The 12,680-nt window shown below is 45.0% G+C and overlaps 1 protein-coding gene across 2 annotated transcripts in view; it reads left to right on the top strand.

Moving 5' to 3' along the window:
* WWP1 (WW domain containing E3 ubiquitin protein ligase 1) overlaps positions 1-12,680 on the top strand; it is an 850,740-nt gene that overhangs the window by 261,957 nt on the left and 576,103 nt on the right. For both annotated transcript variants that reach the window (XM_085605336.1, XM_085605333.1), the window contains exon 8: positions 2,471-2,825. In XM_085605336.1, coding sequence (XP_085461462.1) covers positions 2,471-2,825 — 355 coding nt within the window. The remainder of the gene's footprint in view (positions 1-2,470; positions 2,826-12,680) is intronic.

The following is a 12,680-nucleotide window of genomic DNA, read 5'->3' as shown; positions in this document are numbered from 1 at the left end:
CTGTGGGTCTGAACAACCCTCCTTGAGATCACTTCCAGGTACTTTCGAGGACACTCATTTGCTGAACCAGGGTTTGTTTCCTTCCCGAGGTCTACAGGAACAGAGAGCTGGGAGCCTATCAGGTGCTGGGGTAACTCTGAAAAGCAGTTATTCAAGATGAGCTTCTGCCTAATCAAATTGTACAGCTTATTGTAATCCCTTATTCCAGCCATCCAATGCCCTGCTAGGTAAGGCTACAAAATCTTCCCTTGACTGGTTGACTGTTTCTGGGCATCTTTGAACTTCAGACGATACTTCTCTGGGGTTAGACCACATTTCATGCAAGGGCCTCCTTCATGGGGGCATGCTTAGCCTGGGTGGCTGCAGCTATTACCATTGGTTTATTCCTCCCAGTAATGATCATGTGGTTCCGCGGGCTAAGCCTCCTGTCGTGAACAGGACCTTCATCTCTTCTATGGCCAAGGGCACCTTTTCTCCTCAGCAGCCAACACCAGTCTTTTCTCCTTTTAGTGCAAGGGTTGCAGCTGCTGTCATCTCTTCACCAGCCAAGAAAGCCAATATTTTCTCCTCAATGGCGAGGGTAGCCAGCTTCAATTTCATTTTAAGGTACCCTACGCCTACCTGTCCTTTAGCTGTACTGGCAGCAAACTGTAAAAAGACACTGTACTCTAACCTGTACAATACAGGTGATGCTCCTTGTCGATAACCCCACTGTGGCACTCGGTCCTCCTCGATGTAATCCACATGTCCTTCAGAATCACTATCATGCTTTTCTGAAGTAGACTGTAGCTGATGGATCTCCTTCTAGTCTCTGGGGGGCAATGTGTGGTAATCCTCCTTCTTGGACTCCCTGTTCAGCTTAATTGCTCACTGCTTGCATATACTCCTCAGCACTGCCACGCTAAGGCTCCCCACATTACCTAGAACCCCTTCTATGTTCTCCAAAGACTTCAGAAAGGGTGAAACACCTTATCATATTTTGAACAATCAGAACTGCTCTTTCTGGGCACAGTAATTGGCTGCTCCGTAGCTAATCAAAATGTTCGACATGCCTTCCAGCGCTGCCTTTGAGCCCCAGGAGGGAGAGGGAAGTCATTGTCCTCTGCGCAGTGCCACCTTCATGTATGCTGGCCAGGAATTCTCATGATATGGAATTCAAATGAGGAAATCACTTGGATTCTGGACCTTTGTCCAAATACAGAAATTAACAAAATGTGTCTTACATTTCAGTTATTATTTTTGGCCGCTATACTGTAGCCCTTAACTAAAATTTTAATCTTATTCCAGGGAAGTAATTTTTTGCTATAGGGAACTTAGTTGTATGTTTGAATTACTTACATGTAATATTATTTTTTTTCTTTTCTAGGTGTATCCCTCTTTTTAGGACATGTTAAACATTTTAATCATTCTTAAATGAAAGTGTGTTATTAATAGAAAATGCACATTTAATTTGTCCTTTTTTATGCAACGTGATAATCGGGACTGCTCAAGTATATTCATAGTATTTTGTTTGAGAAGACTGTTCTATTCTATATAAATGTTACCGAGTTGTGAACTAAGTTTCATGGAAACATGAGAACTACATTTCTTGTTATTGTTCAAAGAACATACTCTTGCAGAATGAGAAAGTAGAAGGGCACCAGTCAGCTTTCTGCTAATTGTTTATCCTTGACAACAGTCCCATGACAACTAAATATTGTTATATAAGCTGAGCACATGGTGTGAAGGGTTAGAGAAGAACTTTGTGTTAGGCGGCCCAGACCGTTCTAAGACATGCAGAATCTCATCACCTACTTTTGCTGAAGGGCGACTGCAGGCATTCAGCTTTCCCCTGCTCAGCCTATTAGCATGGTTGCCTGCACAGATGGGAATAGCAGTCTCTGGTATTCTGTTTATCATAAAACCTTTTGTTCAAATAGGTATGCATGTGTGAACCATCTCTGAAATTCAAATTAGACTTTTTTGTTGGTGCAAATACTAGGTTAGTAAATAGAAAAATGAGCATGAGATTACTATAAAGGTACACTGCCAATATGGTGAAGTATTTTTTTTGTTGTTTATGCTTTTCGGTGCATGTTGCAGCAACCATTCATTGTAGTTACATTTCACATTGCTTGCACTAGGAATTTAAAAATATATCCATTATTTCCTAGTGTTCTTGTGTGCCTTTTCTTATTAAAAGATGGTTTGGATTCCACTAGCTATCTCTGTATGTCTCCTAGGATAGATCGTTACCTGAAACAGATCACACTGAAATATTGCTCATCGGGTTGTGGGTCTGGTTGCAGTCCAGTTGGCTTTCTATCTCAGGCTGGCAAATTGACAAAGTCCTTAGTGCCAGTAAGTCTAGAAAGCAGAATTCTGGGCCGTTTTCTAAAGACTGTAGAGAACGTTATCCACATATTTATCTGACAACATGACATAGGCTTTTTATGTGCTAGTACTTAAAGATACTTGTTTTTCTTTTCAGTTAACAGGGAGGAACTATCATCTGCAGCAGAAGGGAGTGATGCAACTACTGCTGCTTTATCGCCTCCCATAGAAAGATCCATATCGAATGAAGTCACGAACATTGTTACATCAGTTAATCAGTCCTCCACCTTTACAGCAGTTAACCCATCAGCTGGAGACGTTGCACTTTCTCCTCAAAATAGCACACCCACCGCCAATAGTAATACAGCCTCGGAGTCTGAAATTCCAACCTCTACTGCCCCTGTTTCTGCTGACTCAGAATTATCAAAACCAAGACAGTCCTCATCTAGCCCTTCTGGGGAACCTGTAAGACAGCAGCCTGGCAGCACCACTGCAGAGCCATTGCCTCCTGGGTAGGTTGACATTGACAATTTATTAAGGTTCAGTTGGCATAGCTACAAATTGCATTGTACAGAAATGTTTCCTTGCATTTCTGATAATTCCAGATACTACATTGTGTTATGTTGACTTCTCAGTGCCTTGACAGATACCTTATCCATATTTGTTTTGCAAAATATCTTGAACCTCTAATCACCTTATCACATGGTCTTTATGTCCAATTGTACACAAGTTTTTGGCTCAATGTGCTTTGTAATATGCGGTTTATTTGATAGAGACTTCAGCCGCAGATTTCTTACCTTAGATTTTCCCAAGCGTCAGATTGAATCCGTAAACTTTTGCTCCCCTTAGTCATTTTTTAAATTGGCTTTTTTTGACAGTTTGTCAAACTAGACTTCTGTACCTTTTTTCTTTTCTATTTTTCGGAGATGTCCCCGAAGAAAACTGGGTTCAAGCTTCATAGTGACTGTCACAGACTAATGTATGTAACGGCCCCCCTCACTTGGTGTGTCTATGGTGGCTGGAGCGAGACAACGACTCTGCAAAGGCATGAACTCAAAGGCCATCCATGAGCGAGCTATGAAGCTTTTTTGATGCTCATCATGCGACTCCTTGCTGCTCCATGTACTGCTAGCTCGGGATGTCTCTGGCCCGCTCCTGGGGTCGCTTGCTTCGCTCTTCCCCGCGATGCCGAACTTCTTCAGGTAAGTCTCACCATAAGTTGTTGCAGTCAAAGCGCTCTTCGTCTTTTGCACGTCGCCCTGTTTATTCATTGGGTGCTACGGAACATCGCCACAGATCTAGGCTTCACTCCCAGGTTGCTCCTGTGGAGCTGATGTCAGACACTGGGTCCGCTCTGTGCTTTCATGAAGTTGCACGAGCAACCACTGCCCAACTATGGGAAATACGTGACCCTTACTTTTGGCCGGCTGAACCCCTCTGAAGTATCTTCGGGCCCCATGGGTTAGGAAGGGTCTCTGACTGGGGCTCTGCCGGCGAATCAACTTGTTTTTTAAAATTTTTTAATTTTTTTTGATTTTATTAACCAGGTACAGCAGTACAGTCATGCTTCCATGGGCACAAATCATTTGATATCTAAACAGTGCAGGATTGCTCATAAGTAGTGTACATCATTCAATAAGCTCCTCACGGCACGCAGCAGAAGCTAACGCATATATATCGGCTACAGGCACATTTTACATTTGTTAGTGGCTGGGATGGTCTTTCATACAGGACAGTGTGTACATTAAGCCAGTGGAAAATTCAGCTTCTTGACCCATTATTAGACAGTCAATATCTATATATGGTGTGTTAGTCCAGTGAGCAAGTTCTGACAACTCTATAATATTAACTAGACCAGCAAATCACGTGTGGGATCTGTATGCTCCCTCAGGCTGTGTAAACGCGCAGGTAGGCCAGCAGGGGGTCCCAGATATCCCTTGGGTGCGACGATGGTGACAAAAGTTCCGCATAAGTGTTAAGTTGGGCTTTGTAGAATATCAAGTCCGCGAGCCAGTCCTTGAATTTGGGGGCGCGCCAAGTGGAAACTCCGAAGTGAGAGGGAAATCTGTGATTTATTCCAGTTTATGTGAATCCTGGAATTATCGCCAAACCGAATGAACTCCCTGAGAATAGGATTTAAACTTATGCTCGGCTCGGGAAGATAAAGATTAATGGCGTCAGCATAGAGTGAGACTAGAATATGCTTTGAAGGGTACGGTCTAGCGTATTCTCTGAGATGCTGATGGAGTTTAGCAGCTAGGGGTTCAACAGCAAGCGTAAAAAGTAATGGCGAAAGGGGGCAACCCTGTCAAGTACCCCTAGACTGGGAAGGGGTGGAATAGAGGCCATTTACTTGAGCAATAGCCAGAGGCTCACTGTAGAGTAGCGCAATCCAGGAAAGGAAGGTGGGCGGAAGGCCCATTCTGCGCAATATCGCAAACATGTAGTCCCACTTTAGGAATCAAAAGCTTTTGTGGCATCTAAAAACACTGCGGCTGCGTTCTATTCAAGGTCAATGTCTTGTAACAGGGCAAATATGGTGCGCAAGTAGTGTTTGCGGTTGCCCTCTTGGTGATGAAACCTGCCTGGTCAGTCAGCACCAGTCCCTCCCTCAGCAGGTTCAACCTGTTGGCTAGCACTTTAGCTAATATCTTGGTATCACAATGTATTAAAGATAAAGGTCTGTAGGCTTCACACTTAGCAGGATCTTAGCCCGGTTTAAGGAGTGATATAATCATAGCTTGCGCATGGATGGTGGAAGAGTGCTGATGTCCAGAGCTTCTTCGTATACCTGTTTGAGAATGGGAGCTAGTTCATTGATGTAGCATTTATAGAAGTCAGCCGGCAGGCAGTCCGGACCAGGGGCTCTACCAGACCGTAATTGCATTATGGCCGCCCGTACCTCATCTTCTTCAATATTGGCAGCCAGAAACTCTCTGTGAGAATCATTGATCCAGCCAAGGGGTGTATCCTCAAAATAAGATGGCAAGCTATATGTCCAGCTGTATGCGTGCTATAGAGACATGAATAATAATCAGCGAAGGTGTGGAGTATGGCCTTGGGGTCTGTTTGCAACATCCTTGAGTCGTCTTCTATGCAAAATATATTGTTGGCAAATCTAGGGGCTTGCGTTACCTCTGCCAGTGCTTTACCAGGTCTCTCCCCCCTCCCATATGTTCGGGCGCGATGATACCTGGAGCGAAATAGGGTTTCTCTCTCCACAGTATCTGAATTGTCTATCAATAGCTCTTTAATCTGTGCACGCAGCAGCAGCTTGGGAGCTTCGGCAATGGACATGCCCTTCGATGGGATTCGCCTGTTTAGCGACAAGGCATATTCGGCTGTAGAGTAATTTAAGGACAGTAGGGTCACTGCTAAGTTGTCAAGCATCACCATGACCCCTCGACAGCTGCAAACCACCTCCCGCCTCTATCGTGGCTATCATAGGGGCTGTCAGCCATGCCCATTTTCTCCTAGCCAACAGGCATTACAATCTTTTTGTGGTTGTAGATGCTGCTCCCCCAATCAGTCACTCCCTCTTGGCATTCGCAACGCAAAAGACTCTTTAGTTTGCCCTTCTACCACTATGAGCACCCGGTTAGTGGCAGAATCTGACGCCACATGCCCCAGCTGCCCCAATGGCGGGAAGTAACTTCCGACAAGTAGCTGCATAAGTTCGTCCAGCATGGCTTTGCCCTCCCATTCCAACAGTCCCTGCCACCGTCCACAGATCTGCTGACTGAGGGCCACCTCTTGCTATTTTGACAGGAAGTACTGGCTCTTCTGGTCAAAGGAGCCATTGAGCAAGTGCTAGCATCAGAAGTAGGTTGACTTTGCTATTCCAGCTACTTTCTGGTGCTGAAAAAGGATGAAGGCATCCGTCCGAGCCTAGGTCTATGCCCTCTCAACCACTTCCTGAAAAAGAATACGGTTATTAACCCCCCTTTGGCTCAGGTTCTTTCTGCCGTTTACCCTTGAGACTGGATGGTAGTGCTGGATTTCCATATTCCAGTCCTGCCTGCCCACAGTCTATCTGTGGTTCATGGTAGGCCAAGAGCATCACCAGTTCGATGTGCTCTACTTTGGCCATAACAGCACCCCTCTAGTGGTCACAAAAGTGATGGCTGTTGCAGCTCATCTGTGGAGGTCAGGGTACTCAATTTTCAATTATCTAAACGACTGGCTGTTGAAGGGGGGCTCCCCACAGGCAGTCGTCTCACACCTCTAGACTGTTACCGCTGAGGCTCACTATCAACGTGCCAAAGTCACACCCGACTCCCTCTCAGATGCTCCCATTTATAGGAGCTATTCTGGATAGAGTACAGATTTGGGCTTATGCTTCAGAACAGTGTGTACTGGATATTTGGATTATGATTTCAATGTTTCAACCGCTATCTTGGGTTGCGGTGAGACTGACTCTGAGCCTGCTGGGTTTTATGGCCTCCTACATCCTTGACTGACTGGCATATGCAGGCCCTCCAATGGGATCTGAAGTCCTAGTGGACACAGCATCATGGGAACCTCTCCCACCTGGTCTAGATTTCAGAGGGAACTGCAAATAATCTGCAGTGGTGGCTCAGACAATTGTGTCAACGGCAGTCCTCTCTCTCTTCCCCATCCTTATCTCACGGTATTGACAGATGCATCACTTCTGGGTTGGAGCGGCCAACTGGAAGAGGTGGAGATCAGAGGTCTCTGACGGAGTCTCCTCTCCACATCAACTTATTGGACAAAGGAGCAATTCGCCTGGCATTGAAAGTCTTCTTTCCATGATGGGTAGGCTGATTCAGGTGTTCATGGACAGCACTACTGCCGTGTGGTTTTGCTACAAGCATGGCGGAATGAGGTTGTTGACTCTGTGCCAAGAGGACCTGTATTTCTGGACAAAGGCTGTAACATCAGGAAATATTCCTGGTGGATCAAAATCTGGCAGCCTTACTGAACGACAGAACAGATTAACTCAGATGTCTGCTTCGTGAATCACGAATGGCGTCTTCATTCAGAGGTGGTGCAAGGTCTCTTGAGAGATTGGGGAGAACCTTGTTTAGATCTATTCGGCACTTCTGAGAACGTGCAATGTCAGCAGTTCTGCGTGCTGGAGTTTCCAAGGCTACTCTCACTCGGGGATGCAGTTGGGATGAGTGTAGCTCAGGACTTCTGTACCTCTATCTGCCAATATTACTCCTGCCAAGAGTTCTCAGGAAGATCAGGGACGACCGGGCTCAAGTCATCCTAGTGGCTCTGGATTGGGCATGGAGAGTATGGTATGCCGAACTCCTGAGCATGAGTATCTGTCCTCAGTCAGCTGCCCATTCAGGAGCATTTCCTGTTGCAGAAACAGGGCAGAATCCTAAACCCAAACTCTCCAAATACATGCATGGTGATTGAGTGGCGACAGTGGAATGTGTTTGATCTGCCTCCCGAAGTGTGTGATGTCATCTTGGCAGCCAATCATTCCTCCATGAAAACGATTTACATCTGCTGATGGGACAAATTTGTGGGCTGGTGTACTATCAGATCTGTTGATCCTCTGTCTGCACCCTTCTCTTAAGTTCTTTTGTTTGTCTAATCTCTTGCCCACAAAGTCATTGCTTTGGGCACAGTTAAAGGATACCATTCCACATTCCCATTTTCCTGCGGTAACCAGAACAGCCTTCCCTGTTTAAGTCACCTGTTGTGACTAGTTTCTTAAAAGGTTTACAACGCGTGTCCTCCTACTCCCTTCATTATGTCCCAATGAGATCTTAATTTAGTCCTCCCCTTTGTCATGTGCTCACCATTTGAGCTTGTGCACAGCTGCCCTCTCAGACTGCTGACCAACAAAACAATCTTCCTTGTGGCAAGAACATCTGCCCAGAGGGTTGGTAAGTTGCAGGCCCTATTGGTTTATCCCCCATGTATGACCTATTTCCTCCAGACAAACTGGTCCTTAGGACCCCTGCCTCCTTTTTACCAAAGGTACACCTTATTAAGTCAGACCGACTATTTGCACCCCTCATCCTACCAAGGTATATGAGAGACTCCACTGTCAGGAACCAAAAAGAGTGCTGTCTTTTTACATCAATGATGCCAAAGACTTCCGGGAGGACAATCAACTGTTTATTGGTTTTACAGGTGCAAAGAAAGTCAGGGCAGTTCACAAAAGAACCATCTCCATGTTGATTGTCCTCTATTAGAATCTGCTACACAATTACTAAAAAGCTGCTTCTTGAGGGTTTAAGAGGTCATTCCACATTTAAAGCTGTGACCACTGCGTTAGCTAGAGGGGGGTCCTAGTTCTGGTCATCTGTCGGGCAGCTATGTGGGCATTACTGCACATATTTGCCAAACACTACTGCCTAGACAGCCCGGTCTGGCATGATGGGCACTTTGCCTGCTTGGTCATCCAGGACTTAGTTGGTTAACAAAGTCCGCAGGCCCACCTCTGGAGAGAGATTGCTTTTGTATCTATTCTAAGGTAAAGAATCTGCAGCAAGAAGTCTCTATCAGATAGACAAGTTACTTGTCTTTGCAAACGCCTTTTCTAATATACTCTGTCTAGCAGCAGATTCCTTACCAACCCCTCCTCGTTCTCTGAACTGTATTGCATTTACAATTCAAGGGATCCTTCAGGACCACACTTTGGTAGACTAGTCATTCCTCTTCTATTTGTCTCCATGCTTCTGGAACTGAGATGAGCTCGCTGGGGTGGTGCCTATATGGGCACCGTCCACAAACCTTTCAGCTTGGACGACGACCCCACGCAAAACTGAACTACGCCACCTACTAGAGAGCAAGGGGATTGCTAAAATATTTCAGGATCCAGTCTCACTTCTTGGGAATTGTCTAAGATGAGGAATATACAGCTTGATAAAACCCCTACCATATAAGGCATTACCAAAGGTAAGTAACTTTGTCTTCTCAACCTATCTTTATCTGGGAAACCTGGAGCGTTTTGTATTTCTTTAGGTGTACCGTCAAACTGTACTGCGGAACGTGCACACAGTCCCAGTGGAAGGCGTACTTTGCTGACGGCCCTACACTTGCCTGCACAGACACCACCCATAGAGCGAGAGCAATTGCTCAGCGAAAAATTTAAACTGGAAGCTAGATAAAACACTGTTTTGATTGTCACATCCAGGTGGATGAGGCAAGGTCGGTTTGTGTTGCAGTGCCAATGGTGAGACCTTATCCTTCCACACTTTGGCTCCTCTTTAGCTCTGTCCTCTATCAAGTCACTCACACTTACAGACTTGAGTGTCATTGGGGAGGAAGGGATTTGTAGTTCAAGAAAATCTAAAGCTGCGAAAGCAGATGCTGCAAACCTGCAAATTGATGCCTCTTATTTCCACCTTTTTATAGTTTTTGTCTATCTGACCGCTTTTCTGAAATGTTTTGCAGTCTATTTCAAGGCAGCAAGATTGGGGTTATGCTGTGAAGCTGTTTATGTATTATTGAAGGGTAAGTAGACTTAGTTCAAAAATATAAACACATGAAAATTTGTCCTTGGAAAGACTTCAGCTATTATTTTTGCATTTAAATTAGTGAAGATTGAGATTACAAAATATGTATAGTCGTAGCATGTGTTGGCTGCAGATACTTATGCTATGCACACTCCTGGCAGCTAGTTTTGAGCTGGGACTCAGCAACTTGTTTTTCTCGACTGAGTCTTGTATTGCTGGCGTGAGGCCGAGACTCTTCCTCTTCGAGAGAATGCACATCTTCAACAGCTCCATTGTCAGATTATTTTTTTCCCGACATTGGGGTCAGGTGGGTTGCACTGGTGCTCTTCATCTTAGATGCATTCACTCCCCTGGGAGTGCGATGGACTCGTGGTGGCTTCTACTCAAAGAATTCAACTCTGCCTCGTCATAGTCAGCCATTGGATTTAGGCTTCAGTGACCTTTCCGTTGCACCAATTCGGGTCAGCTTCAACACGAGAGAGCCCTTCCAAGTTCTACTGAGAATGTTTGGCTCCGGGTGATGGAAGGTAAACAGACTTTTTGGAAAGTGCCCTGGATATAGGCAAAAATACACATACTCTGACCTCTTCTTGTCTCCGGAGCACAACGAGCAGGACTGCGCTGTCTGCGGCCTGTTCAAGAATCAGAAATAGAGGGGTGCGCCATGTTGTGCAGTCCGCACTGTCACTTGCAATGACTCCTGTCAACATGAGAGGAAGATCACGAGTCGCATATGTAGGTTGTGGAACTTCTTAAAGGACAAACGGCATCAAGATTCGGGCCCAGGATGAAGACAACACCAAGGGTTTTGAGTACCCAAGGTCTCCAAAATCCGATCCATACCAAGACTTCCTCTATAACCCTCTCTTCATCACTGTGGTACACCACAACCTTTGGGTTGTGGATGACCGAGAGCGAGCCTTGAAGCTGAGACAGGACAAGACACGCTCAATCCCGACCATATGGACAGAAATGGAAGGAATGTACAGCCGTTGTAGCAGCACTCGGGGCTGCTAGTCATAGAAGCCTGCGCAGCCTATGGCGTGACAAAACCTTGGATGCCCCACCCTCCATTGAGGTTGACGAAGTTGCCGGAGCTGACCAAATGGACAGCGTCGATGCAGCATACCCAGTCAAAGCCGAGCCATATGTCGACTCTGAAGAAACAATCAGCATCTACATCCCACACTCTAGTAGAGCACAGGGAGAAAAAAACTGATAGACATGTCGCTCAAGAAAAGTAAAACCACAGCCACTATGGATATGGACAGAAATGTTTTAGAAAACCTGCAAGAACTAATGGTTAAAAAACATTCTCTGAATGAGGAACATTTGCCAGAGAGGGCCCACAAAGAGAAATGCTGGGCACTGACCTACCACTGCCTCTTCCAAAGTAGATGATTATGGAGCATAAGGCCACTAGTCCTATGCCACCTCCATAGCCTGTTTCTATCATTCACACATTCAGTCGAAGCAGACATAGGGATCCCTTGTCAGTATAGCCGTGACACAGACTCGGAGGGAGCCCATTCCTAATGCCTAGACCCTTTGGATTCATATGATACAGAGCTGCCAGACTCAGACATTGAGGTAGCTAGCTAAAGTATCGCCGCCTGAGGATACTGCCTCCCATCATAGCGTCATTCAGCATGCTGCTGAATACCATAAAGTACAGATGCATCCTATGGAGGAAGAAACTGACTTCTTCGTCGAGACACTGTACAAGACAGAGTGATTGGGTCAATGGAGATATTCAAAGATCCAGTCAAATCTAGGGTACTGATGCCACGCATTGAATGGAAATAAAAAGCCTTCCTCTACTGACCCACTTTATATCTGGGCAAACCCAACACCTGACTCCCTTGTAACAACTGCAGAGGAAGAGGGCAGCCTCGCAGAGTGCTGGAGATACCCTTCCTCTTGGTAAAGAAAGCAAATGCATCGATGCGGCACGAAAACGAGTTGCAGTGGGCCATGCTTTTCATTGGCTCATTGCCAACTCAGTGGGTATGTTATTGCACTATAACAGGGACACTTGAGATGACATGGAAGAGTTACTACAGTTCAATTCAAATAACTTTATTTCAGCCTAAGTCAGACAAGTGATCAATAAATAACATAGAACACATGTAAACAACATCACTTCAACATTAAAGGATTGCATTTGGGGACATTAAATGATCATATTTTAAAACATTTGAATTAGTCCAATTATTCCTAAGTTTTCCCAGAATGATTTCATGTACAAAAAAATGCAGTGAAACAATCACATTCAAATAGTTATTTTATAAGTCTAAAAACGTTTTAGATCTCAAAACATGTTATAACAGTAATAGCCCATCTTTTTGCTCACATCATGTCCAAAAGTAAAATTCATAAAACATATCCCAGAGCAGTGTAAAAATAGAGAAGAGTTGGTTACTGAAGGTAGGCAAATCTCAAATGCAGCTATATTCTGCGCCTCTGACTACACGAATTCCCCAACATACTAAACCTTCTCACTCACAACAAGGACTGGGTCAGGCATCCAAACCCCGAACAACTCAACCAGGCAGTCTGGCTCCTGAAGTTGTAGAGTTTGGATACATGCAATTGCCTTCAGAGTATATGAACATTCTAAGGAGGCAAGACTCCCAACCACAAGTGTGTTAAGCAGCTCAGTAGAAACACTTTGACTACTACTGTATAGCCCAGCACATAGACACTTGTGTGTCTACTGTACAACAGACAATATGCTACTTGTTACATCTACAAAAGTCACATTTAGCATACACATCCATTCACCTTCACCTTGCGGCGGTGCGATTTACCTGCAGAACCACAAGCATCAGTCACTTTTTCGAATATCAATCATTAAGGCTTTATGCTGTACTATATGGCATAACAGCTCGATGGATCTGTATAATGTACAGTATGTGAACTGTG

This window comes from Triturus cristatus, chromosome 5_1 (genome assembly GCF_964204655.1).
Source record: "Triturus cristatus chromosome 5_1, aTriCri1.1, whole genome shotgun sequence".
NCBI lineage: Eukaryota > Metazoa > Chordata > Amphibia > Caudata > Salamandridae > Triturus > Triturus cristatus.
Note: the sequence above shows the minus strand (reverse complement) of the source record. Positions and strands in the feature narration are given on the sequence as shown.